The sequence below is a fragment of the Vitis vinifera genome, chromosome 10 (genome assembly GCF_030704535.1).
Source record: "Vitis vinifera cultivar Pinot Noir 40024 chromosome 10, ASM3070453v1".
NCBI classification, from domain to species: domain Eukaryota; kingdom Viridiplantae; phylum Streptophyta; class Magnoliopsida; order Vitales; family Vitaceae; genus Vitis; species Vitis vinifera.
In genome coordinates this window covers 14,364,339-14,390,266 of record NC_081814.1, presented here as the reverse complement: position 1 = coordinate 14,390,266, position 25,928 = coordinate 14,364,339, and the positions used below count along the sequence as shown (strand labels likewise).

At 38.7% G+C, this 25,928-nt stretch overlaps 1 protein-coding gene across 1 annotated transcript; it reads left to right on the top strand.

Moving 5' to 3' along the window:
- Nucleotides 1–16,927: 16,927 nt before the first annotated feature.
- LOC104880570 (SH3 domain-containing protein C23A1.17-like) lies at nt 16,928–18,085 on the top strand. The gene is made up of 2 exons (XM_010657533.1): nt 16,928–17,132; nt 17,886–18,085. Exons 1-2 carry the CDS (start codon nt 16,928–16,930, stop codon nt 18,083–18,085), a joined length of 405 nt encoding a protein of 134 aa, XP_010655835.1.
- The last annotated feature ends 7,843 nt before the right edge of the window (nt 18,086–25,928 follow it).

The window sequence follows — 25,928 nt, the reverse complement described above, 5'->3', positions numbered from 1 at the left end:
AATGACGACTCTGAAGATACAAGTGAATGTTACTTAAAACATCAAAAGACTAGACCCAACAAGTCTTTGGATCGTGTTTAGATTAATATGACCTAGCTAGGTGTAATGCCAAAATTGTGTTTGATTAGTACTAAGTTCCTTTCTTTTAAGTGTGATATGATTATTCTCATTACTTAGCAAAAGAGATAGTAGAGGTATATGATAAAGATAATCAACTAGTGATCCTGAGCATATAAACAAAGAATTCATCTTAATGAAAACTTATTTATTATTAAGAACTACTGAGTAAGTCAATATTTTACATAAACTAGAAACCAAAATCAAATTCTTTCTAGACTTAGGGACATAAAGACAATATTTGAAATTTAGAAGATAACTATTATCTAAGATAAGGTTAGGTAACATCTCTCATTTCTTACACAACAATCCTCACTTGAAAAGCGAGGGCCAGGTTCATCTCCTCATCATTCAATCTTCTTCTTAGCTACAACCCCTGTAAAGAATTGTAGATATCATCATGACTGGCCTTGTAATCTATCCACTATGACTTGGTAGAATCTACTACTAAACATGATTCAACTAAAAGCAAACAATGCATATCTTGCTTTTTTTTTTTCCAATGGTTTTTGTTTTCACAAAGGAAACATTTACCCTTCTCTTTACTCTTCTTGCTTCTGGCCTTAAATATTCCTTTATGTTTGATGGTCTTAAAGCCGTTCTTTTTCTTCTTTCCAAAAGAACGCTTAATTGCCATATGAATATTCTTTTGGTTCTTGAGGATTCCCTCATTCGTCTAGAGTTCCCTTATTAGTTCAAGAAAACTTATCGCCAACTTATTCTTAGTATGTTAAGCTTGAATTACTTGAAAGAATCTAGCAAGGTCTCTAGAGATATGTCAGCTTTGTTTTCTCCATCAATCTCAGTTCTAAATATCTTCATCTTGTTAAAGAGTCTGATCATACCAATCATATGATCTTTAATGGGAGTTCCTTTTGACATCTTAATGTTCATAATAATCCTTAGTGCAGCTTGTTTGGCTAACTTGCCCTTACTACCAAACATCTCATGCAAATTAAGGAAATTATCATAAGTTGTTTTCATAGATATGTTGTGATGTTGCAACACATTATCCAAAGAACTAAGTGTGATCCACTTGACCTTCTGATCTGCCTTATGCCAACTATAATATGTGTCCCTCTTGTCTTGTATAGAATATTCATTAGGAGCACTACAAGCAAAATGTTGTTGTAGACCATCCATTTTGTCCTCATAGAATATGTTTAATTTCAATCCTACTTGGTTCCCTTGCTTTGTACCCTTGCATAGTACACATGTGGGAGTCCTTTTTACATGGTTGTTCTTGTAATCCTTAGTGGTTCGATTGCTACTTGACTTTGATAATAATTTTTGAGTCATTTTTGGAGACCCTTTGAATGAGTTTTGGAAACATTAAGTGACTTTAATGGTACCCTAGGAATTCCCAAAGTTTCAGCACATTTGAAACTTGCATAAGGATTCATTTATGTGAAATGAGGCCTTTAGCTTTTTTTGCCCCCTTTTTAGTGCCCCTTTCCTTGCCTAAGTCTTCTATACTTTTGTAGGGGATTTTTTAAGCTAGTTTTATGGGCTTAAATCTAGGGCTTTGGGTTGATTACTACTCAAAAAGTGCTATTTGATAGCCTTTAATTAATCCTTTTTAACACTTTTGAGTAGTAGTTTAGGTCTTTTAACTCAATTGGCATGTTAAGGATCCTTTAAAGCAATTTTGATCACTTTGTGTAAGTTTTGGTGTTTTTGTTAGTATTTTGATCACCAAAGCAAGTCAAGAATAAGGAGAGCTATGAGGAATCTTGGGCAAAGCTTAGAATTCAATTGCCAAGAGGGAATCCGGATTGCAAGGAGAAAAAGTAAAGAGGATCAGTCATGGAACATATTCTTGATGACAGTCGTAGCAGCCACTTTTGGGGAACTTTCTGAAGTCCAAATGATGCATTCTTTATACCATTTCAAAGCTCAGGAAGTCAAAAATCCAATGCTTCAAACGGTGTGCAATTTGGAGTTGAAACGAAGAAGTTGCAGCCATTACAAGCCAGTCACTCTAAAGTGTTGCGGAATCAGCCTTTTGCTGCGAGAATTTTGCAACACTTTTGTACAGTAAGGTGTTTCTCCTTCTGACGATGCACGAACCATGCCGCGAGAGGGAAGCTAGGAACTTCAAGATGGAAGCCAACTTTGCAGCCTGGTGAAGATAGCTTGGTCTTGCGAAATAATTTCGCAGCCCTCTTGGGTGTCTGCGAAATTTCGCAGACACCACTTTTCTCCTGCGAAATGGCTCCTGAAGCCTCCCGAAGCTTGCTACCGACATTGGGAGATATTTTCCATTAGATTTTTGTTGTCTAAATCCCAAAATACTCCTTGTAAACCACCAATTACATGATTCCTTAGTTTTTAAGTTAGTAAAAAGACCAAATATCTTTGTAAGAATTAGTTTTATTTTAGTTTGATATAAATACCTCTCGGGAGCCTGTTCTTAGGGAGGAGTTCCTTCTGTAACCATTTGGTAAGCAAGTAAAGGTCTTTTCTTTCTACTGCCTTACCTTCTCACTTTGTATTTTCATTTTATTTCTAAGTTATGAATTCTCTGAGGAATTTTCCCCAGAGAATGAGTAACTAAACCTCCAATTCCTTGGAGCTAAGGTTGCCGGGGAAGGTTCCAAGTGCAAGAATGCAAAGCTCTGTGGTTTTAGCTAGTAATGAAGAGGAAGTGAAATCCTTTAGTGATTTCAATGTTTTTAGTTAACTTAAAACACCTTGGAGTCACCTGGGCCAACACTTGGTAAGGCAAGTGATTTCCAACCGAGGAAATGCACTAGTTTACCCCTTGCGAGCCTCTGGTAGGTGACTTCAAGGTAGGATTTTCTGGAATTACCAACACTTGGTAAGCTTTTGGACTCCTAGGAGGCATCCATTAGTTATCTCTTGCGAGTTTGTAAAGGGAAGTCCAAGGTTAAAGATCTCCTTGAATGGTAAGTGCTCGTGAGAGGCATGAACCATTGCAAGTTGCATCAGTGAGAGAATTAAAGTGAAATCTAATTGAAGGAGTCTCTGTACATCACCGGTTAGAGAATTGACTATAAGTTAAATCTCTAATGCGAGGAAATGAACCATCTAACCGGAGCTATGTCTTTTGCATGAGGAACCACCCCAGTGAACCTAAATCTCCAAGGAATGCTTTTCTTCCTAAATTATTCCAAACTTCTGTTAAGTTAGTTAGTTTAAGTCTCAACCTTTACCAATCAAAGTTTGTGTTTTATTCCTTAAGCTAACCGTGAAATGAAACAAGACCAATTCACTTGGAATTGGTATCCTTGATTGCTTGTTCATCTTTCCCAGTGAACGATCCTAGAGCCACTATACTATAGTAGCTTTGTATTTGCTACCCTAGTGTATGGTGTTATAGGTATAAATTTTGTTGATCACTTCCTCAATCAAGGAGCACCAGCTGAACACAAATCAGCTGAGACACCAATTGGGCACGAATCAAATGGCGCCGCTGCCGGGGACTGAGTGTCAAGTTCATTGTGATACCATTCTTGAGCACTTGTGATTTTCATCACAAGTTGGTAAAGTTTCTTTCACTTTACTAATTTTCATTCTTTCTTTGTTTATTTACAATCTAAGTTTATCTTTTTAAAATTTAGCCTAGTTTAATTTTGCTATTGTAGTCCTCTGTTCTTGTTGTCCTCTGTTTTCATTTTAGTTGCAGCTGAATACTAGTTGTGTATGCCCAAGTGGATACGAGACAGTGGAGGTAGGCTTGTTAAGTGTGATACACCTGAGAGAGGAGAATTTGAAGTAATCTTGAATATCATGGAGGCTGTACCTGAAGATCAGCATAGTCACCAAGGTCGTCAAGACAATCTCAATGAATTCAGATCAATGAGGGACCGTATGCATCCACCTCGTATGAGTGCACCATCATGCATAGTGCCCCCTACAGAGCAGCTAGTGATCAGACCGTATCTTGTTCCACTTCTACCAACTTTCCATGGGATGGAAAGTGAGAATCCGTATGCACACATAAAGGAATTTGAAGATGTTTGTAATACATTCCAAGAGGGAGGAGCTTCAATTGATTTGATGAGGCTTAAGTTATTTCCTTTTACTTTAAAGGATAAGGCCAAAATTTGGCTTAATTCTTTAAGGCCAAGGAGTATCCGCTCTTGGACTGATTTACAAGCTGAATTCCTCAAGAAATTTTTTCCTACTCATAGAACAAATGGCTTGAAAAGGCAAATTTCAAACTTCTCAGCTAAAGAGAATGAGAAATTCTATGAGTGTTGGGAAAGATACATGGAAGCTATAAATGCTTGTCCTCACCATGGCTTTGATACATGGCTATTGGTGAGCTATTTCTATGATGGTATGTCATCCTCAATGAAGCAACTCCTCGAGACAATGTGTGGAGGAGATTTCATGAGCAAAAATCCAGAGGAAGCTATGGATTTCTTGAGCTATGTAGCTGATGTTTCAAGGGGATGGGATGAACCAACTAAAGGAGAAGTGGGAAAGATGAAGTCTCAGTTGAATGCTTACAATGCAAAGGCTGGGATGTATAATTTGAAAGAAGATGATGACATGAAAGCAAAGTTGGCAGCTATGACAAGAAGATTGGAGGAGCTGGAGCTGAAAAGAATACATGAAGTGCAAGCTGTTGCTGAAGCACCAGTGCAAGTGAAGTTGTGTCCCAATTGTCAGTCATATGAACATTTGGTGGAGGAGTGCCCTGCAATTTCAGTTGAAAGGGAAATGTATAGAGATCAAGCGAATGTTGTTGGACAATTCAGGCCCAATAACAATGCTCCATATGGAAATACCTATAATTCAAGTTGGAGGAATCATCCAAATTTCTCATGGAAGGCCAGAGCAACTCAATACCAACAGCCGGATCCACCATCTCAGCAATCTTCAAGTATTGAACAAGCAATAGCCAATCTCAGTAAGGTAATGAGAGATTTTATTGAAAAGCAAGAAGCCACTAATGCTCGAGTTGATCAAAGAATGGACAGAATGGAGAGTGTGTTGAATAAAAGAATGGATGGAATGCAAAATGATATGAACCAAAAGTTTGATAACATCCAATATTCAATTTCAAGGCTTACAAATTTGAATACACTGCAAGAAAAGGGAAGATTTCCTTCTCAACCTAACCAAAATCCCAAAGGTGTCCATGAAATGGAAAGCCATGAGGGAGAATCATCACAGGTGAAAGATGTCAAGGCCTTGATCACTCTAAGGAGTGGTAAAGAAATTGAGCAGCCGACACCCAAGCCACATGTTGAGAAAGAAGAAGAGATAAAGAAAGGGAAGGAAATGGAAGATAAAGAGAGTGAGATCAGTGAAGAAAAGGACTCTGATGCAACAAGGGAAGTAATTCCAGAGAAGGGGCTTCTGAAGGAAGAAATGCTGAAGAAATCAACTTTTCCACCTTTTCCTCAAGCATTACAGGGGAAAAAGGGGGTTAGAAATGCAGCTGAAATCCTTGAAGTCTTAAGACAAGTGAAAGTTAATATTCCACTGCTGGATATGATCAAACAAGTTCCAACGTATGCAAAATTCCTAAAGGACTTGTGTACTATCAAAAGAGGGTTGACTGTAAACAAGAAAGCCTTCTTGACTGAGCAAGTAAGTGCAATCTTACAATGTAAGTCTCCTTTGAAGTACAAAGACCCTGGAAGTCCTACCATTTCAGTTATGATTGGAGGAAAGGTAGTGGAGAAAGCCTTGCTAGACTTGGGAGCAAGTGTGAATTTGCTTCCATACTCTGTCTACAAACAATTGGGACTTGGAGAGTTAAAGCCAACAGCAATCACTTTATCTCTGGCAGATAGATCAGTGAAAATTCCAAGAGGGGTAATTGAGGATGTATTGGTTCAAGTGGACAATTTCTACTATCCAGTAGATTTTATTGTTCTTGATACAGATCCTACTGTAAAGGAAGCTAATTTAGTTCCTATCATCCTTGGAAGGCCATTTCTTGCAACTTCAAATGCAATCATCAACTGTAGAAATGGGCTTATGCAACTCACTTTTGGTAATATGACACTGGATCTAAATATTTTCTATATGTCTAAAAAGCAAATCACTCCGGAAGAAGAAGAAGGTCCAGAAGAGCTATGTGTAATTGATACTTTGGTGGAGGAGCACTACAATCAACATATGCAAGACAAGTTGAATGAAAGTCTTGTGGATATTGAGGAAGGTCTTTCTGAATCTCCTATTGGGCTTGCTACTCTACAAAGTTGGAGAAAGATAGAAGGAATTCTACCTTTGTTCAATGAAGAAGAGGAGGCAGCTGTTGAAAAAGAAATTCCAAAACTCAATCTGAAGCCTTTACCTGTGGAGCTGAAATATACATATCTTGAAGCAAATAATCAATGTCCTGTTGTGATATCCTCATCTCTGACCAGTCATCAAGAGAATTGTTTAATGGAAGTTCTCAAGAGGTGTAAGAAGGCAATAGGATGGCAAATATCTGATTTGAAAGGCATTAGTCCTTTAGTTTGTACTCATCATATATATATGGAGGAGGAAGCAAAGCCAATTCGTCAATTTCAAAGAAGGTTGAATCCTCAAAGAAGGTGCTGAAGCTACTTCAAGCAGGAATCATTTATCCTATTTCTGATAGCCCTTGGGTGAGTCCTACTCAAGTGGTACCAAAGAAGTCAGGGATCACAGTGGTTCAAAATGAAAAAGGGGAAGAAATTACTACACGCCTCACTTCAGGTTGGAGGGTGTGTATTGATTATAGAAAGCTGAATGCTGTCACCAGGAAGGATCATTTTCCATTGCCATTTATTGACCAAGTGTTGGAGAGAGTCTCTGGACATCCATTCTATTGTTTCTTGGATGGGTATTCAGGGTATTTTCAAATCGAAATTGATTTGGCAGATCAGGAAAAGACCACTTTTACATGTCCATTTGGAACATTTGCTTATAGAAGAATGCCTTTTGGTTTATGCAATGCACCTGCTACATTTCAAAGATGTATGTTGAGTATTTTCAGTGATATGGTGGAGAGAATTATGGAGGTTTTCATGGATGACATCACCGTATATGGGGGTACATTTGAGGAGTGCTTGGTTAATTTGGAAGCAGTTCTTCATAGATGCATTGAAAAAGATTTGGTGCTAAATTGGGAAAAATGTCATTTTATGGTACGTCAAGGAATTGTCCTTGGCCATATCATCTCTGAAAGAGGCATTGAAGTTGATAAAGCAAAGGTGGAGCTTATTGCCAAATTACCATCTCCAACAACTGTGAAAGGAGTAAGGCAGTTCCTTGGCCATGCAGGGTTCTATAGGAGGTTTATAAAAGGTTTTTCAAGTCTTTCAAAACCTCTTTGTGAGCTGTTAGCTAAGGATGCTAAGTTTATATGGGATGAAAGGTGTCAGCATAGCTTTGATCAACTGAAGAAGTTTTTAACAACTCCAATAGTGAGAGCCCCTAACTGGCAGTTACCTTTTGAACTGATGTGTGATGCAAGTGACTTTGCTATAGGAGCTGTGCTTGGCCAAAGAGAAGATGGGAAGCCCTATGTGATTTACTATGTAAGTAAAACACTAAATGAAGCTCAAAGGAATTACACAACTACAGAGAAAGAATTGTTAGCTGTGGTATTTGCTTTGGACAAATTTCGAGCTTATTTAGTGGGGTCTTTCATCATTGTCTTTACTGACCATTCAGCCTTGAAGTATTTATTGACAAAGCAAGATGCAAAAGCAAGGTTGATTAGATGGATTCTTTTATTACAAGAGTTCGATCTTCAAATCAAAGATAAGAAAGGAGTGGAGAATGTAGTAGCTGACCACTTGTCAAGGTTAGTTATAGCACATAATTCCCATCCCTTACCTATCAATGATGATTTTCCTGAAGAATCACTCATGTTCCTAGTGAAAACTCCTTGGTATGCTCATATTGCTAATTATTTAGTAACTGGTGAAATTCCAAGTGAGTGGAATGCACAGGACAGGATGCACTTCTTCGCCAAAATTCATGCTTATTATTGGGAAGAGCCCTTTCTTTTTAAGTATTGTGCAGATCAGATTATTAGGAAATGTGTTCCTGAAGATGAGCAGCAAGGGATTCTATCTCATTGTCATGAGAATGCATGTGGAGGCCACTTTGCCTCTCAGAAAACAGCCATGAAGGTATTGCAATCGGGGTTTACTTGGCCATCTCTTTTCAAAGATGCCCATATCATGTGTAGAAATTGTGATAGATGCCAAAGGCTTGGAAAGCTAACAAAAAGAAATCAAATGCCTATGAACCCCATTCTAATAGTTGAGATATTTGATGTATGGGGCATTGACTTCATGGGACCTTTCCCAATGTCTTTTGGTAATTCTTACATCTTGGTGGGGGTGGATTATGTTTCTAAATGGGTTGAGGCAATCCCCTGTAAGCAAAATGATCACAGGGTGGTTCTCAAGTTTCTTAAAGAGAACATTTTCTCAAGATTTGGGGTGCCCAAAGCCATAATCAGTGATGGAGGTGCCCATTTTTGCAACAAACCTTTTGAAGCTCTGTTATCCAAGTATGGAGTGAAGCATAAGGTGGCCACACCTTATCATCCTCAGACTTCCGGGCAAGTTGAGCTAGCTAATAGGGAAATAAAGAACATTTTGATGAAAGTGGTGAATTCCAACAGAAAAGATTGGTCTATTAGGCTTCATGACTCATTGTGGGCATATAGAACAGCTTATAAGACTATTCTTGGGATGTCTCCCTATCGTCTTGTCTATGGTAAAGCATGCCATCTCCCTGTGGAAGTTGAATACAAAGCTTGGTGGGCAATAAAGAAGCTGAATATGGACTTGATCAAGGCCGGAGAAAAGAGATTTCTAGACCTTAATGAGATGGAGGAATTGAGAAATAATGCTTATATCAATTCCAAAGTTGCAAAACAGAGGATGAAGAAGTGGCATGATCAACTCATCTCCAACAAGGAATTTCAGGAAGGGCAAAAAGTTTTGATGTATGACACAAGACTCCATATCTTTCCTGGGAAGCTCAAGTCAAGGTGGATTGGTCCATTTGTTATTCACCGAGTATATTCCAATGGAGTGGTGGACTTATTGAATTCCAATGGCAAGGACAACTTTAGAGTCAATGGATATCGTCTTAAGCCGTTCATGGAGTCATTCAAATCAAAAAAGGAGGCAATCAACCTCCTTGAACCTCAAAAAGCCTAGTGAAAAAGGGTTTGCTGGACGTGGTTTTACCACAGTCCAAAATTTTTGTAAATTTTGTAAATTTTCAAGTTGTTTCCATACTTTCGATCTTAGTTTTTGATCTTAAATCATGTTTTTAGGTGTGTTTTAATCGTTTTATATGATCCCAGGTAGAAGAAATTTCAAGGAAATTGAAAAGAAAAAAATCGGGCCAAATTGGAGCTGAAACAGAGCAAAAACAGAGCTCTGCGAAATTTCGCAAAGTGAAGGAAACCTCTGCGAAATGAGCATTTTGTTGCCAAACCATTCCGCAGCATTGTAGAACTCTCTACGAAGGTATTTCGCAGCTGCGAAAGTGAATTTGGCACACGAGTGCCACTTCGCAGAACAGTGGCATCAATTTCGCAGCTGAGAAACGCGTTGTGAAATGGAAAAGCGTGATTTCGCACCAAAAGTCCCATTCCGCAGGGTATTTCGCAATTGCGAAAGTGGATTTGGCACACGAGTGCCACTTCGCAGCACAGTGACATCAATTTCGCAGCTGCGAAATTCACTGCGAAGTTGCTGCGAAAATGGCAAGTTGCTGCGAAATTGGCGTTTTGTTGCGAAACGTAAACTGACCCCTGGGCTTCCGTTTTTCCTATTTATACCGGTCAAAAGTGCTGCGAAAAGGGTTTCAAAAATCAGAACACCATTCTCGCAGCCCCTTCGTCTTCTTCCCCAAGCTACGCCGTTCGTGTCTCCGGTCGTCTTCTCCGTTTAGCAACGCCGGCCAAAGATCGATATCCCAAAATGGCACGAACGCGAGGGGCAAAGTCTTCATCCCCTTCGAACCACAAAAAGAGTCTGCGAAAGGAGCCATGTCCAGGCTCTGTTCCAGAACCTGCTCCAAAGCCTTCGCCGTCGAGACCAAAACCTTCTCCAGTGAAGCCGGCGCCACCAAAGCCGCCGGCAAGACGATATTTAACAAGGTTAGGCGGTCGGCCATTGAAGAAGAAGAAACTCAGGGTTGAGAGCTCTGAACCAATCGATTTGACTGAGCAATCCCCTGAGCAATCCCCAAATCCATCACCGGTTCAATCTCCGGTATCTTCACCAAACCCTTCACCGGTTCAAACTCCAGTGCCGTCGCCGGTTCCCTCGCCGAGTCCCCTGCCAATTCCATCGCCGGTACCATCTCCGACACCCTAAGAAAAAGCTCAGGAGCCTCAAGCGCCAATTCCAGAGCCCCAAATTGCAGCTGAAGCACCTCTGGAAGAAGTGATCCGAAGGCCAATGCTGCCCCAGCCCCCAATCGAAGAAAACTTGGATTGTCGAACTCGGGCATTCCATTCTGAATTGTGCTTCGATTTAGCAACATTTAGAGTGAGGCCAGAGCTTGCCCAATCCTTCCAACTGCTGAGGAGGTATCATTTGGAGCATCTGCTAGCTCCAAGGGATTTTTTCTATTCCCGGGTAGTCACGGATTTCTACCACACCATGACAACCAAAGAAGTAAGAAATCCAACCTTGATTCATTTTATTATTGATGGGAGACATGGTATTTTGGGAGCAAGACATATTGCCGAGGCCCTGTAAATTCCTTTTGAGCCAACCCAATTCGACAATTTTAAAGCTTGGACAAATCCAACTGAGCTAGAGATGGTTCGCGCCCTGTCCAGAGAAGTTGCCAATCGATCACATTTGCTGAGGGGGGAGCTACCTCCAGTTATGTTTTTGATTGATGCCTTTTTGAGGCATAATATCTATCCCCTGCAGCATTGGACCCAAAGAAGGGGAATTCTCCTGGAAGCCCTGTACAAGATGTCAGAAGGATTCTTCTTTGGGCCTCATCATCTGATCATGGCAGCCCTTCTATACTTTGAGGAGAAGGTTCACAAGAAGAAGCTTCAAAGAGCAGATTGCATTCCACTCCTCTTCCCAAGGCTGCTATGCCAAGTTTTGGAGCATCTCGGATACCCCTCTGAGCCTCAGCAGGAAAGAAAGAGAATTTGCCGTGAGCCATTTACCCTTGATAAATGGAATAATATGACGGCTTACAAAGTTGATCAGCCTGGGCAGCCTCAGCCAGCAGCAAGGAGAGCCTCCCCAAGACATATACCTGAAGGTATAACACTTGCTACTCCTGTCATCCCTCGAGCTCCACCAGCTGCACCTGCCCCATCACAGCCATCCACATCAGCTGAGCCGAGGATGGCCATCCCTATATCCGAATATCGAGAGTTGTGTCGAGCATTGGAGACTCTTACAGCTTCCCAGAGCAATCTTGCTCAGGAGTTGGCAGCCATCAAAGCATGCCAGGAGCAGATGTTAGCCTCTCAGGCTCAACAAGCTGCCATCCTAAGGCAGCTTCAAATCCATTTCGATCTGCCACAAGCTGTAGAGCCCTCCACTGATACTCCACCAGAGCCACACTCTCAGCCTTCAGAGTCTCATCCTCCAGAGCCCGAAGCCCTAGCTGATCCACCTACTGAGGAGGCAGATCCTTCTGCTTAGCACCATCACCCCACTCATCAGACATTATATACATTTGCTATTTATGTTTTTAGGCTTGTTTGTTTTTTTTAGTTGAAATGAAATCCCAGTATTTTGGTACTATATATGGGATTCCTTGTGTTACTTGTCCTTAGCATTGTAATCAAATGAACTCAAAGTAATACAAGTTGACTATTTCTTGTTAAAAGTTAGCATTAAGTTATTATTATTTCCTTTTCTCACATATTCTATTCTTTTTGAAACATGTGGTTTTCCCCAATCAATATTCGAATTTGATATCAGCAAGGAGGTACCACTTCCTCCCTTTTATTACAATCACTCAAATCACATTGAGGACAATGCTCAGTTCGGTTGGGGGGTATGAGGAAGGAAGTATTCTAAATCTTTTTGGTATTGCAATTATATTGGTTAATTAGTTGTAGATTTTACTTTTTACTAGTGTTACTCTATTCTCCATGAATTTTGAGGAAAAATTTTCAAATTAAACCAAGAGAAATTGAACTGTTGTTTTTCACTTGACTTAGAGTATGGATTATGCTTACTAAAGTGGTCCAATTGTTGAAACTTCTACTGTAATTGAAGTTAGTTCTTCCACTTTAAGCTATCCACACACTGTGCACATTAGATTCCGATTATAAGATGAAAAGCTATTTCCCTCTTGACTTAGGATAATTTTGAGACTTGGTATATTTGACCTCATTTGATAAAAATTGAAACACCCTGCAAAAGGCCAATGAGCCTTTGAAATAAAGAAAGTTGTTTGCTTGCCTTGAAGCCCGAGCAAGGTCTGAGGGGCATATGGTGAAAGCCTTTAAAGCCTGGTGCCCTAAGCCTTAATTGGTTGGGAGACACCGACCTCAATGCTCGTTATAAGGGTGAATAGGTAGAGTTAGCATATGGTAGATGCTTGGGTATTAGAAATTCATTCTTAAAAGTCCGGGGAAAAATCCGAGGAGTTAGTGGTTGAAAGATCCTTAAAACTTGGTGCCCTAAACCTTAATTGGTTGGGAGTCATCGATGGACCCCCATTACATGGACAAGTCAGAAAGAGTACCCCATAAAGCTACTTTGAAAAAAAAAAAAAAAAAAAATGATGAAAGTGTGTTATTTTCTTATTGATTTTGGTCAGTTTGCTAAAGTGTTGAAAAGAGATAGGTTGGGGGGAGAGACTAGTTTAGCATATTATTCTCGGAACCTAAGGAGCCAATACACATAGATTTTTGTGGAAGATTGAAGTTTAGTTCTTTGAAAGGGGAAATGATTTTAAAACTTCAGTTTGCATAATGCACTCCCTTGATTGACAGTGGTTAGCATAGTTTGTTATGACTCTTGTTGAGATTTGGGTTTGTATTTCTTTAATGATTCATGTGAGAATTAGATCATCATGCCACTTGAGAATTGATTTTGTTTAGCATGATGTTGTAAATTTTAGATTAGTTGCTATTTATTTTCTTTTTTCTCTCCTATATTGCTAAGGGACTAGCAATATGTCGGTTGGGGGGAGTGATTACTACTCAAAAAGTGCTATTTGATAGCCTTTAATTAATCCTTTTTAACACTTTTGAGTAGTAGTTTAGGCCTTTTAACTCAATTGGCATGTTAAGGATCCTTTAAAGCAATTTTGATCACTTTGTGTAAGTTTTGGTGTTTTTGTTAGTATTTTGATCACCAAAGCAAGTCAAGAATAAGGAGAGCTATGAGGAATCTTGGGCAAAGCTTAGAATTCAATTGCCAAGAGGGAATCCAGATTGCAAGGAGAAAAAGTAAAGAGGATCAGTCATGGAACATATTCTTGATGACAGTCGTAGCAGCCACATTTGGGGCACTTTCTGAAGTCCAAATGATGCATTCTTTATACCATTTCAAAGCTCAGGAAGTCAACAATCCAATGCTTCAAACGGTGTGCAATTTGGAGTTGAAACGAAGAAGTTGCAGCCATTACAAGCCAGTCACTCTAAAGTGTTGCGGAATCAGCCTTTTGCTGCGAGAATTTCGCAACACTTTTGTACAGTAAGGTGTTTCTCCTTCTGACGATGCACGAACCATGCCGCGAGAGGGAAGCTAGGAACTTCAAGATGGAAGCCAACTTTGCAGCCTGGTGAAGATAGCTTGGTCTTGCGAAATAATTTCGCAGCCCTCTTGGGTGTCTGCGAAATTTCGCAGACACCACTTTTCTCCTGCGAAATGGCTCCTGAAGCCTCCCGAAGCTTGCTACCGACATTGGGAGATATTTTCCATTAGATTTTTGTTGTCTAAATCCCAAAATACTCCTTGTAAACCACCAATTACATGATTCCTTAGTTTTTAAGTTAGTAAAAAGACCAAATATCTTTGTAAGAATTAGTTTTATTTTAGTTTGATATAAATACCTCTCGGGAGCCTGTTCTCAGGGAGGAGTTCCTTCTGTAACCATTTGGTAAGCAAGTAAAGGTCTTTTCTTTCTACTGCCTTACCTTCTCACTTTGTATTTTCATTTTATTTCTAAGTTATGAATTCTCTGAGGAATTTTCCCTAGAGAATGAGTAACTAAACCTCCAATTCCTTGGAGCTAAGGTTGCCGGGGAAGGTTCCAAGCGCAAGAATGCAAAGCTCTGTGGTTTTAGCTAGTAATGAAGAGGAAGTGAAATCCTTTAGTGATTTCAATGTTTTTAGTTAACTTAAAACACCTTGGAGTCACCTGGGCCAACACTTGGTAAGGCAAGTGATTTCCAACCGAGGAAATGCACTAGTTTACCCCTTGCGAGCCTCTGGTAGGTGACTTCAAGGTAGTATTTTCTGGAATTACCAACACTTGGTAAGCTTTTGGACTCCTAGGAGGCATCCATTAGTTATCTCTTGCGAGTTTGTGAAGGGAAGTCCAAGGTTAAAGATCTCCTTGAATGGTAAGTGCTCGTGAGAGGCATGAACCATTGCAAGTTGCATCAGTGAGAGAATTAAAGTGAAATCTAATTGAAGGAGTCTCTGTACATCACCGGTTAGAGAATTGACTATAAGTTAAATCTCTAATGCGAGGAAATGAACCATCTGACCGAAGTTATGTCTTTTGCATGAGGAACCACCCCAGTGAACCTAAATCTCCAAGGAATGCTTTTCTTCCTAAATTATTCCAAACTTCTGTTAAGTTAGTTAGTTTAAGTCTCAACCTTTACCAATCAAAGTTTGTGTTTTATTCCTTAAGCTAACCGTGAAATGAAACAAGACCAATTCACTTGGAATTGGTATCCTTGATTGCTTGTTCATCATTCCCAGTGAACGATCCTAGAGCCACTATACTATAGTAGCTTTGTATTTGCTACCCTAGTGTATGGTGTTATAGGTATAAATTTTGTTGATCACTTCCTCAATCAAGGAGCACCAGCTGAACACAAATCAGCTGAGATACCAATTGGGCACGAATCAGGGCATTGACTTCATGGGACCATTCCCTATGTATTTTGGCTACTTTTACATCTTGGTGGGAGTAGATTATGTTTCTAAGTAGGTTAAGGCAGTCCCATGCAATCACAATGACCATAGAGTGGTTCTTAAGTTTCTCAAGGAGAACATCTTCTCAAGATTTGGGATGCCCAAAACCATAATTAGGGATGGAGGTACTCATTTTTGCAACAAGCCTTTTGAAACTCTCCTAGCCAAGTATGGGGTGAAGCATAAGGTAGCTACACCTTACCACCCTCAAACTAGTAGGCAAGTTGAGTTAGCAAGTAGGGAGATTAAAAACATATTGATAAAGGTGGTGAACACAAACAGAAAATATTGGTCAATCAAGCTCCTCGATTCACTATGACCATATAGAACAGCTTACAAGACCATTCTCGGGATGTCTCCTTATCGCCTAGTCTATGGCAAAGCATGTCATCTCCTTGTGGAATTGGAATACAAAGCTTGGTGGGCAATCAAGAAGCTCAACATGGATTTGAGCAGAACTGGGTTGAAGAGATTCTTAGACCTCAATGAGATGGATGAATTGAGAAATGATGCCTACATCAATTCAAAAATTGCAAAAGAGGAATTGAAGAGGTGACATGATCAGTTGATTTCCCGCAAGGATTTTCAAAATGGACAAAGAGTCTTGCTTTATGACTCTAAGCTCCACATCTTTCCGGGCAAGCTGAAATCAAGTTGGATAGGTCCTTTTACCATTCACCAAGTTCATTCAAATGGAGTAGTGAAACTACTCAACTCCAATAGCACTGGGAGCTTCAAAGTGAATGGCCACTGTCTTAAGCCCTTTGTGGAGCCTTTTTCTCGCGACAAGGAGGAATTCATCCTCCTTGATCCACATCAAGCTTGACAAGCCCAGCTTTTTGATGGACATAGTCTTTCTAAAGACTAATTAAGTCCATATCTTTTTATTTTATTTTTTATTTAAGAGTTTTCTTGTATTATTACTTGTTTTGATTTTGATTTCTCGTTTTAATTTTATTTTGGTTTGATTTAACTTAGGTTTTTTATGATCGATTGCATGGGGGATTTCAAACAAAGGAGCAATCAAAACAATTCGCACACCCTGCGAAATTTTTGCAGGGCATGCAAAATCAATGAAAATTTTTGCATGGGGTGCAAAATTTCGCACATCTTGCGAACCAATTTTGCACACCTAGTGAAAATCAAAACACATTATGAAATCATTTCGATCACTGTGCAAAATTTTCGTAGACCATGTGAAAAATTTTAAACAGACCCAACACTGTTTCTCACGTTGTGCAAAAACCTAAGGGGTCTACGAAGTAATTTCGCACCCCCAAAGTCATTTCGCACACTGTGCGAAAACCAAGAGGCGCTTGTGAAAATGAAGAGTCGCCTGCCCATTTCTTTTTAAATCCCCCCAACCCCTAGCTTCTTCATTTCTTCATTTCGCAAACACTCCACACCCTGCAAACCCCTCATTTTCCTTTGTCACCTTGCAATCTCACCCCTCTCCATTCGATTCCGAGCCCCGCGAGCATCTCATTTCGAGGATTCAATATTGCGCCCCCTCAGAGCACGGACCCGAGGCTCGCATTTCATTTCTAACATGGCACAGACCCGCGGAGCCCTTCCCGCCCCTTCATCGAGACGCACCACGAGGCAGAGAGCCTCCTTTGCTCAAGTACCTAGCAATTCCCCATCTCAGGCCGTGGAGGTCCTGAGGATTCCACTTTCCGAAGGTGGAGAGGCCACTAGACCTTTCTCACCTGCTCCTCAGCTCAGATTACGAGATGAGGAGACCACCTACTACCCTAGGGGCGACTACTTCGAGCCTTAAGAGTTCAGTACAGCGCCCTCCAGCTAAGAAGACCAAGACTTTAGGCCCGGGTGAGTCATCCAGAGCTTCTGAGCCTCCAGTAGATTCTGAGTTACCTTCTGACATGTCACCGGAGTCGATTACCAGACGTCCAATGGTCACAACACATCCCATTGAGGGTAACTCATATTGTAGAGCGAGACCCTTCCATTCGGAGCTATATTTTGATCAGGAGACCATGCGATAGCAGCCTGAGCTCCGAGACTCCTACGATCTACTCCAGAGGTACCACCTTGAGCACCTCATGACTCCTCATGAGTTTTTCCATCCTAAAGTAGCACTAGACTTTTACCAGTCTATGACTACTTGTGGCGTCCGGAGTCCTACTGCGATTCACTTCACCATAGATGGACGTCATGGTGTCCTCGAGGCCAGATAGATTGCAAAGGCTCTACATATTCCGTTCAAGCCAAAAGATCCTTTTTTTTTTCACCAGTGGTTCCCCGTATCTCAGATGGACATAGTCCACATATTATCTAAGGGGACCTCCACTAATTCGATCATTCTATGGAAAGAGCTTCCACCTGGAATGCTCCTTGTAGACATGGTGTTGTACTCCAACCTCTTTCCCTTATAGCATTTAGTATAGAGGAGAAAATCTATTTTGGACGCGTTATTCTGTATATTCGAGGGCTTCTACTTTGGCCCACACCACTTGATTATGGCCTCCCTCATCCACTTTGAGGAGAAAGTCCATAGGAAGAAGCTTCAGAGGGCCGACACCATTCCTCTACTATTCTCAAGATTGTTGTGCCAAATCTTGGAATATTTGGGCTTTCCTACTGAGCCTCGACTAGAGCGTCGCCGCCTTTGTCGAGAGTGATTCACTCTCGACAAATGGAATCGGTTGGCGAGCTATTTTGCACTGCCAGGAGTCCCTCCCATGGTAGCACCTCCCGTGCCTCCACAACCAGAGCAGGGCAAGCTCTCGGCAGAGACTGCACCACCAGTGCCCGCACCTCAGGCTACTTCTGCTGTCCCGCCTACAACTTCTACTATTCCACCAGTCCCGCCTATGACTTATCCGCCAAATTTAGCAACACCTGGGACTTCTGCCTTCGCCTCAGCCTGACCTTCTCGCATCCTCAGCGCCTATAGCTCCAGTTGAGGACACTACACCAGTAGAGGTCCAGATTCCACCACCTTAAGATGAGCCTCCCACAGTCATAGCTACACTTGAGGATGCATCATCTCCACCCGAGGCTCCCACCGTTTGATCATTGGACATCTCTTTATCTTATTGTATTTACATGTTATATTACTAGAGATTTGTCCTTGTTTTGATACTTTATATTCTTGGATTTGATGTATTACATGATCATATCTCATATTGTACTTTCTTAGATTATTATATAGACATCATGTTTTTAATTATACTTAACATTTTTCTATTTCCTCTACTCATTACTCTTTTTGTTTTTTAACTCATGTGGTTTCTCCTTTACTACTTAGACTCCATTTCACTCAGGAGGTACCACTTCCTTTCTTTATTTTCAATTGCTCTTGAAACATTGAGGGCAATGTTGATCTCAGTTGGATGGGAGAATTGAGGAAGGAAGTTTCATTAATAATGCTAGATTAATTTGTTAAATTAGTTACTTTTTGGGTTAATTTGTTAAATTAGTTACTTTTTGGCTTAATTTTAAAAAGTTTTCACTCTACTTTCCATGGTTATTAAGGAAAAATTCTCAAAATGAAATGAGAGAAATTGAGTTCTTGCCTTTTTACTTGAATCTTAGAGTTTGTATTATGCTTATGGAAGTTGATGAATTATTAAAACTCCTATGGAATTCAACCTTATTTCTTCCACTTTAATCTTACCACACACTATTGATTACTACTCAAAAAGTGCTATTTGATAGCTTATAATTAATCCTTTTAAACACTTTTGAGTAGTAGTTTTGGCCTTTTAACTCAATTGGCATGTTAAGGACCCTTGAAAGCAATTTTAATCACTTTGTGTAAGTTTTGGTGTTTTTGTTAGTAATTTGATCACCAAAGCAATTCAAGATTGAGGAGAATTATGAGGAATCTTGGGTAAAGCTTAGAAGTCATTTGCCAAGAGTAAATCCGGATTGCAAGGAGAAAAAGTAAAGAGAATCTGCCATGAAGCATATTCTTGATGACAGTCGTAGCAGCCACTTTTGGAGCACTTTCTGAAGTTCAATTGATTCATGCTATATACCATTTCAAAGCTCAGGAAGTCAACAATCCAATTCTTCAAACGGTGCGCAATTCGGAGTTGAAACGAAGAAGTTGCAGCCATTGCAAGCCAATCACTCCAAGCTGAAGGAAGCATTTTCCAAAGTGTTGCGAAATCACCCTTTTGCTGCGAAGTGATTCCACAGCCTTTTTGTACAGTAGGGTGTATTGCCTTCTGAAGTTGCCCGATATATGCCGCAAGCTGGGAGCTGAGAACCTCAAGGTGGAAGCCAACTTCGCAGCCCTGCGAGAATAGCTTGTTGTTGCGAAGTGATTTCGCAGCCCTTCTTGAGTGCCTGCGAAATCTCGCAGACACCATTTTCTCTTGCGAAATGGTTCCTGGAGCATCCCGATATTTGCTACCGACATTTGGAGATATTTTACATCAGATTTTTGTTGTCTAAATCCCAAAATACTCCTTGTAAGCCACCAATTACAAGATTCCTTAGCTTTTAAGTTAGTAAAAAGAGAAAATATCTATGTAATAATTAGTTTTATATTATGTTCATATAAATACCTCTCGGGAGCGTGTTCTCAGAGAGGAGATCCTTTTGTAAAGTTTTGGGTAAGCAAGTAAAGTTCAGTTCTTTGTATTGCCTTACCTTCTCACTTTGTATTTTTTATTTATTACTAAGTTATGAACTCTCTGAGGAGTTTTTCCCAGAGAATGAGTAACTAAACCTCTAGTTCCTTGGAGCTAAGGTTGCCGGGGAAGGTTCCAAGTGCAAGAATGCAAAGCTTTGTGGTTTCAGCCATTAATGAAGAGGAAGTGAAATCCTTTAGTGATTTCTATGTTTTTAGTTAACTTAAAACACCTTAGAGTCACCTGGGCCAACACTTGGTAAGGCAAGTGATTTCCAACCATGGAGATGCACTAGTTTACCCCTTGCGAGCCTCTGGGAGGTGACTTTAAGGTAGGATTTTCTAGAATTGCCAACACTTGGTAAGCTTTTGGACTCCAAGGAGACATCCATTAGTTATCTATTGCGAGCTTGAGAAGGGAAGTCCAAGGTTAAAGATCACCTTGAATGGTTAAGGCTTAGTGAGAGGCTTGAACCATTGCAAGTTGCATCAGTGAGAGAATTCAAGTTGAAATCTAATCAAAGGATGTATCTGTACAAAACCGGTTAGAGAATTGACTATATGTTGAATCTCTAACGCGAGGAAATGAACCATCTGACCGGAGCTATGTCTTTTGCATGAGGAACCACCCCAGTGAACCTGACTCTCCAAGGAATGTTGTTCTTCCTAAGTTATTCCCATTACTTGTTGTGTTAGTTAGGTTAAGTCTAAATCTTTACCAATCAAAGTTTGTGTTTTATTTCTTAAGCTAACCTTGAAATGAAACAAGACCAATTCACTTTGAATTGGTATCATTGATAGCTTGCTAATCCTTCCCAGTGAACGATCCTAGAGCCGCTATACTATAGTAGCTTTTTCTTTGCTACCCTAGTATATGGTGTTATAGGTTATAAATTTTGTTGATTACTCCCTCAATCAAGGAGCACCAGCTGGACATGAATCAGCTGAGACACCAATTGGGCACGAATCAACTATGCACATTAGGTTCTAGTTATAAGATGAAAAACTATCTCACCCCCTGAACTTAGGAAAATTTTGACTTGGTACCTTTGACCTCGTTTTACTAGTGTTAGGACACCTTATAAAAGGCCAATGAGCCTTTGAAAAAAAAAAAAAAAAACAAAGTGTTTTGCTTGCCTTGAAACCCGAGCAAGGTCTGAGGGGTATACGATGAAAGTCTTTAAAACCCGATGCCCTAAACCTTTATTGGTTGGGAGTCACCGACCTCAATGCTCATTACAAGGGTGAATAGGTGGAGTTTAACATATTGTAGGTGCTTGGGTATTGAATTTCAATCTCAAAAGTCTGGGGAAAAATATGAGGAGTTAGTAGTCGAAAGATCCTTAAAACTTGATGCCCTAAACCTTGATTGGTCGAGAGTCATCGATGGATCCCCATTACATGGACGCTTTAGAAAACAATACCTTTAGCATTGCACTCCTACAATGAAAAAAAAATTGTGAAATAAAAGAGGTGCGTTCTTAGCCTATTAGAGGTTGGACAGTTTGCTAAAGTTTGAGAAAGATCTAGGTTGGAGGGAGAGAATAGTTTGACATACTATAATCGGAAACTAATAAGCTTAACACTTAGATTTTTATGGAAGAATAAGGTTTGGACCTTTGGGAGTGGAAATTCTTTCGATGCTTAAATTTGCATAATGCCTACTCTTTATAAATTGTGATTAGGCAAGAGATTTGATGACTCTTGTTGAAGGTTGGGTTTTGCCTCTTTGATATTCCATGAGAGAGTATAATCCGTATCATGCCACTTGAGAATTTTTTGGAGTGATTAGCATGATGTTGTAAATTATTTTACTGTCTATTCTTCTTTATCTCTCCTTCATTGCTAAGGGACTAGCAATATGTCGTTTGAGGGGAGTGATTACTACTCAAAAAGTACTCTTTTATAGCTTGAAACTAACCGTTTTAAACACTTTTGAGTAGTAGTTAATACCTTTTAACTCAATTGGCACATTAAGGAGCCTAGCAAGGGTTACTAATTAGTTTTTGGCAAGTTTTGGTGTTTTTGGTAGCTTTTTTATCATTGAAACAAGCCAAGAATAAGGGAGAATTTTGTGAAATCCATGGCAATGCAAGTTAAAGCTCAAATACATGAAGAATCCAAGCTTTGGAGCACTTCATAGCCCTTTGCCATGCCAATCAGAGATGTAAGAAGGAAAATCAGAGGAAGGAATCCAACAACTAGCATTTTCGCATGGCTGTGCGAAATTTCGCACACCATACGAAACCACTTGAGGTAGCCAAAGGATTTCGCACACCATGCCAAATTTCGCATGGTATGCGAAATCTTCCTATGCACTCCGTTAGATTTTTATCTTCAGATATTTTGTGTAATTTCCTAGTTTCTCCTTGTAACCAACCTAGATATTTTCTTTTATATCTTTTTATATATCTTTTAGGTAGCATATATATAAGGAGAGAGACAGAGGGATGGATTATTATGTATGTTCACTATAAGAAAAAGGTCATTATTGACATATATCATCTTGACTTAAGATAATATATATGAAGATTGTCTATTTAAATGAGCGATTATGACATATACAATTTAGTTTAAATCAACAATGACATATATAATAGTTATTGCATTTTTCCATGACTTATGATGATGCGACCTTGACAAATAATTTATAAGTCAATCTATAATTAATATGTTCATATGTCAAGGTACCAAAATGAAAGCAATAATGACATATATATATTATTTGCTAAATTTTCCTTGGTTTAATGATATGCAATCTTGACTAAAAATTCATTAGTCAAAGTATAGTTAATCTTTTCTATCTAAATAAAAGTAATAATGACATACATGGATTTGCTAAATTTTTATATGGTTTATAATGACACAACCTTAATAGAAATTTATAAGTTAATAAATATTTAATAAATTAATATTTTAACATTAGAATATTTGGTAGCGTCACTTTAACATGTAATTTGTAAGTGAAAATAAGCCTATTTTATTTTAATTTATTAAGGTTGAGTTATTGAAAAACAAAATCCTAATTTAAGGCAATTTTATCAAATTTTGGTAGTTTTTACAAGCATATTCATTATTATTTTGAATAGAAATTTGTGATTAAAAAGGATAAGATAATGTTTCCATTTAAAAAATAATATCAATATATTGAAAACTATACCTATAATCTTATTTTAATATTTTGGATAAGACACTAAGTTATGTCTTTATATTTCTAATTGTTGGAATTAAAATATATTGCCACTAACTTGGGTCGGGGTCTCACAAGTATTAGGTAATTAAGTTATTATTTATGTGTTTAATTAGACATTAAATCTACTAAGAATAACTTAATTAGTATTTAGGTATTATAACTAACTGTAGACCCACAAAATCAATCCATAGACCCATTTCTTTTAAAATATTTTAAGCCCATTTTATTTAGTTTGGGCCCATTACATTTATGCTTTTGCCTGAACCATAAAAAAAACTTAATAAATAAGTTTTTTTTTCCTTTCTATTCCATTTCCTTCCATTTACAGCCGCCCCATATTCCCCATCTTCCTTTTTCTCTTCTTTTCCTATTTTTTTTCTTCTTTCTTCTTCTTTCTTCTTCTTTCTTCTTTCTTTTTTCATCCTCCCATCCTCATATTCATGGCAGCCTCTACGCCACCCCCTCCATCTCCCTTGTTGTTACCATCCATGAGTCCCACACCCACCATGCCACCATCTTTATATTCCCCCCATGGCTATTGTTCCCATGTTCACTACAACTCAAACGTGCTTCCCGATGGTTCACCACAGTCTCGACACAGTTGCAATTGTTTCGCCATAGCCCCGATGCGATTCTTGATGTTCCATCACCATCATAGCCACCATTGTTGCAGCCCACAACCTTGGTACCTCCTGCATTACCCATTGAATTTTGTTGGACTGAGATCAACACCACTATCTCCCTGGTTGCCACTTCGTTCTTCATCTTAGGGCTTCAAGAGACGTAGGTAAGTTTCCTTGGATCTCTACAGTACTTGTTGAGGTAGTTTTAATTTAATTTTTATATGGGCTTGGGTCTCATTTGCTTTATGACTGGGCTTCAAATATTAGGTGCATGGGTTTGATGTTATAATATTTTATTACTTGGGCCTTGTGTTTCATTTGGTTGAGCCCAATAATAAGAGTATCAGGCACACATAAGCAGGTTGGTTCTTTGAGAGCCATGGAGTTTTGCTGAACCTTAGGATTGTTGAGGTCATGGTTCACCATTGATTGGGCTTCAAGCAAGAGATAAGTATGGATGAGGCTTCATCCTGGAGGATGTGCGAGTTTGAATATCCACCGTGTTTACATTGAATCTAGAATCACAAAATCAATTCAATTACAATTGATGATATTAAAGATCAATAGGTGTATTTATTTTATCTTTGTGATATTGAAGGTTAGTATATTTACTGTCCTATGAAAAAAAAAATCTTTTAATTTTTTGGTATTTGTTACTTAATTTTATATTAATTTTGTGTTTATTCTACTAGGTATCTGAGAAATACATTAAGAAGAAGACAATGATGCAGAAACAAAGATCACCTCTTATGAAGATAGTGTTGTACTTTTCAATTTAAGTTTGTATATTATTTTAATTGAATGTTTTTAGCTAGGTTTTGTTTGTATATAGAAAATAGAGAGGTACTTGAAAAACATTTATGGAATTGTGTTCTTAATATTTAATGTATATGTAATGATTTTTTTCCTTAAATAGTAATTTATTTAAATTATTTTAGGGACTTGATTGTGATTATCATAATTAAAAATATACCAAATTTAATTTTGCAATAGGTTTCATATGGTATATAACATGTTCATTTTCCATTAAAAAATAAAAATTATAATAAAATAATATTAAATTTTTCATAAGTTATATTGACATATGGCTCATGCCCAATATTAACATGTGCAGTGGCAACTATGACATATGTGATGCCAAACATTGACATATATAAAACAATTATGATATATATAAAATCTAACCTTGACATAGATATTTAGAAATCTTGACATATGTGGGATTAATCATGACATATATGATGTCTGACCTTGACACTTGTTGAAGTAACAAAAGAGTAAGTTAACCTTGACATAAGATCAAGTAATCTTGTCATATGTTAAATTCAACATTGACAGAAGTAAAAGAAACATTGATAGATATCATACTATTAAGATTTCATCATTAGTAGAAATAGAGAAATCTTGACATATGTATATGTCAAGCTAGCTTTAGACTTTTCTTGACACTGGCATATATGACATATACAAATAGTAACCTATCTTGATAGATATACCTTATCTTAACAGCAAATAAAACTGTCAACAATGGCCTTTTTTCTTGTAGTGGTTATTCATTAAACACTTGAAAATTTCCTGTACTAAGAAATATATAGAGCTTTTGCTTTGCCTTTCCTTCTCATTTTGTTTCACTTTTTTTGCTAGCCAAACAACCTCTGAGGATTATTTCTCAGGGGATGAGTGGCTAGGTTTTATGTTTCTTGGAATGATGGAAGTTAGGTCAAGGACCTGAATGCAAAGGTGGGAGTTGTCCTTGCTTTAAATGACAGTAGTTGTTAGCCATCAATGGTTTTTATTTCAAGGTTTAGTTTTAAATCCCTTAAAAGCACCTTGAATGGCCAATACTTGGTAAGCTTTTCGGATTCCATGGATGCTTATTGCTAGATCTATGGATATCTATTAGTTATCATTTATGAGCCATTGGAAGGTGGTTCAAGGTGAAAGTCTTTAGTGTTTGAAGCCATTAATGGGAAGCAATTACCATTTCTCATGAAACCTTTGGATCAAATCTTAATTGCTAAATATAAAACCGGTTCGGGAGATAACCATCCTTTATGTTGTTATCCCCAACGCGATGAGAAGATTCGAAATCTCCCCATTTGCCTAAGGAACTCAATCCTAGTGACCTAAAGCTCCAAGAGACATTTTCTTTGTAGTTAATCTCACTTATTGTTTTTGCTTAGCTTAAAATCAATCTTTGCAACCACAATTCCATTTTCTTTAAAAGCTAACTTTCATAAGAAAAAGCACCATGTTATTTCCTTCATTTAAGTCAATTGTATGATGAAAACACATCCCTGTGGACGATCCTAGAG

Coding starts and splice junctions, on each gene's coding strand:
- LOC104880570 (XM_010657533.1), top strand. CDS start 16,928: ATGAGGAGACCACCTACTACCCTAGGGGCGACTACTTCGAGCCTTAAG. Junction 17,133..17,885: donor CACAACACATCCCATTGAGG/GTAACTCATATT, acceptor TTGCACTGCCAG/GAGTCCCTCCCATGGTAGCA.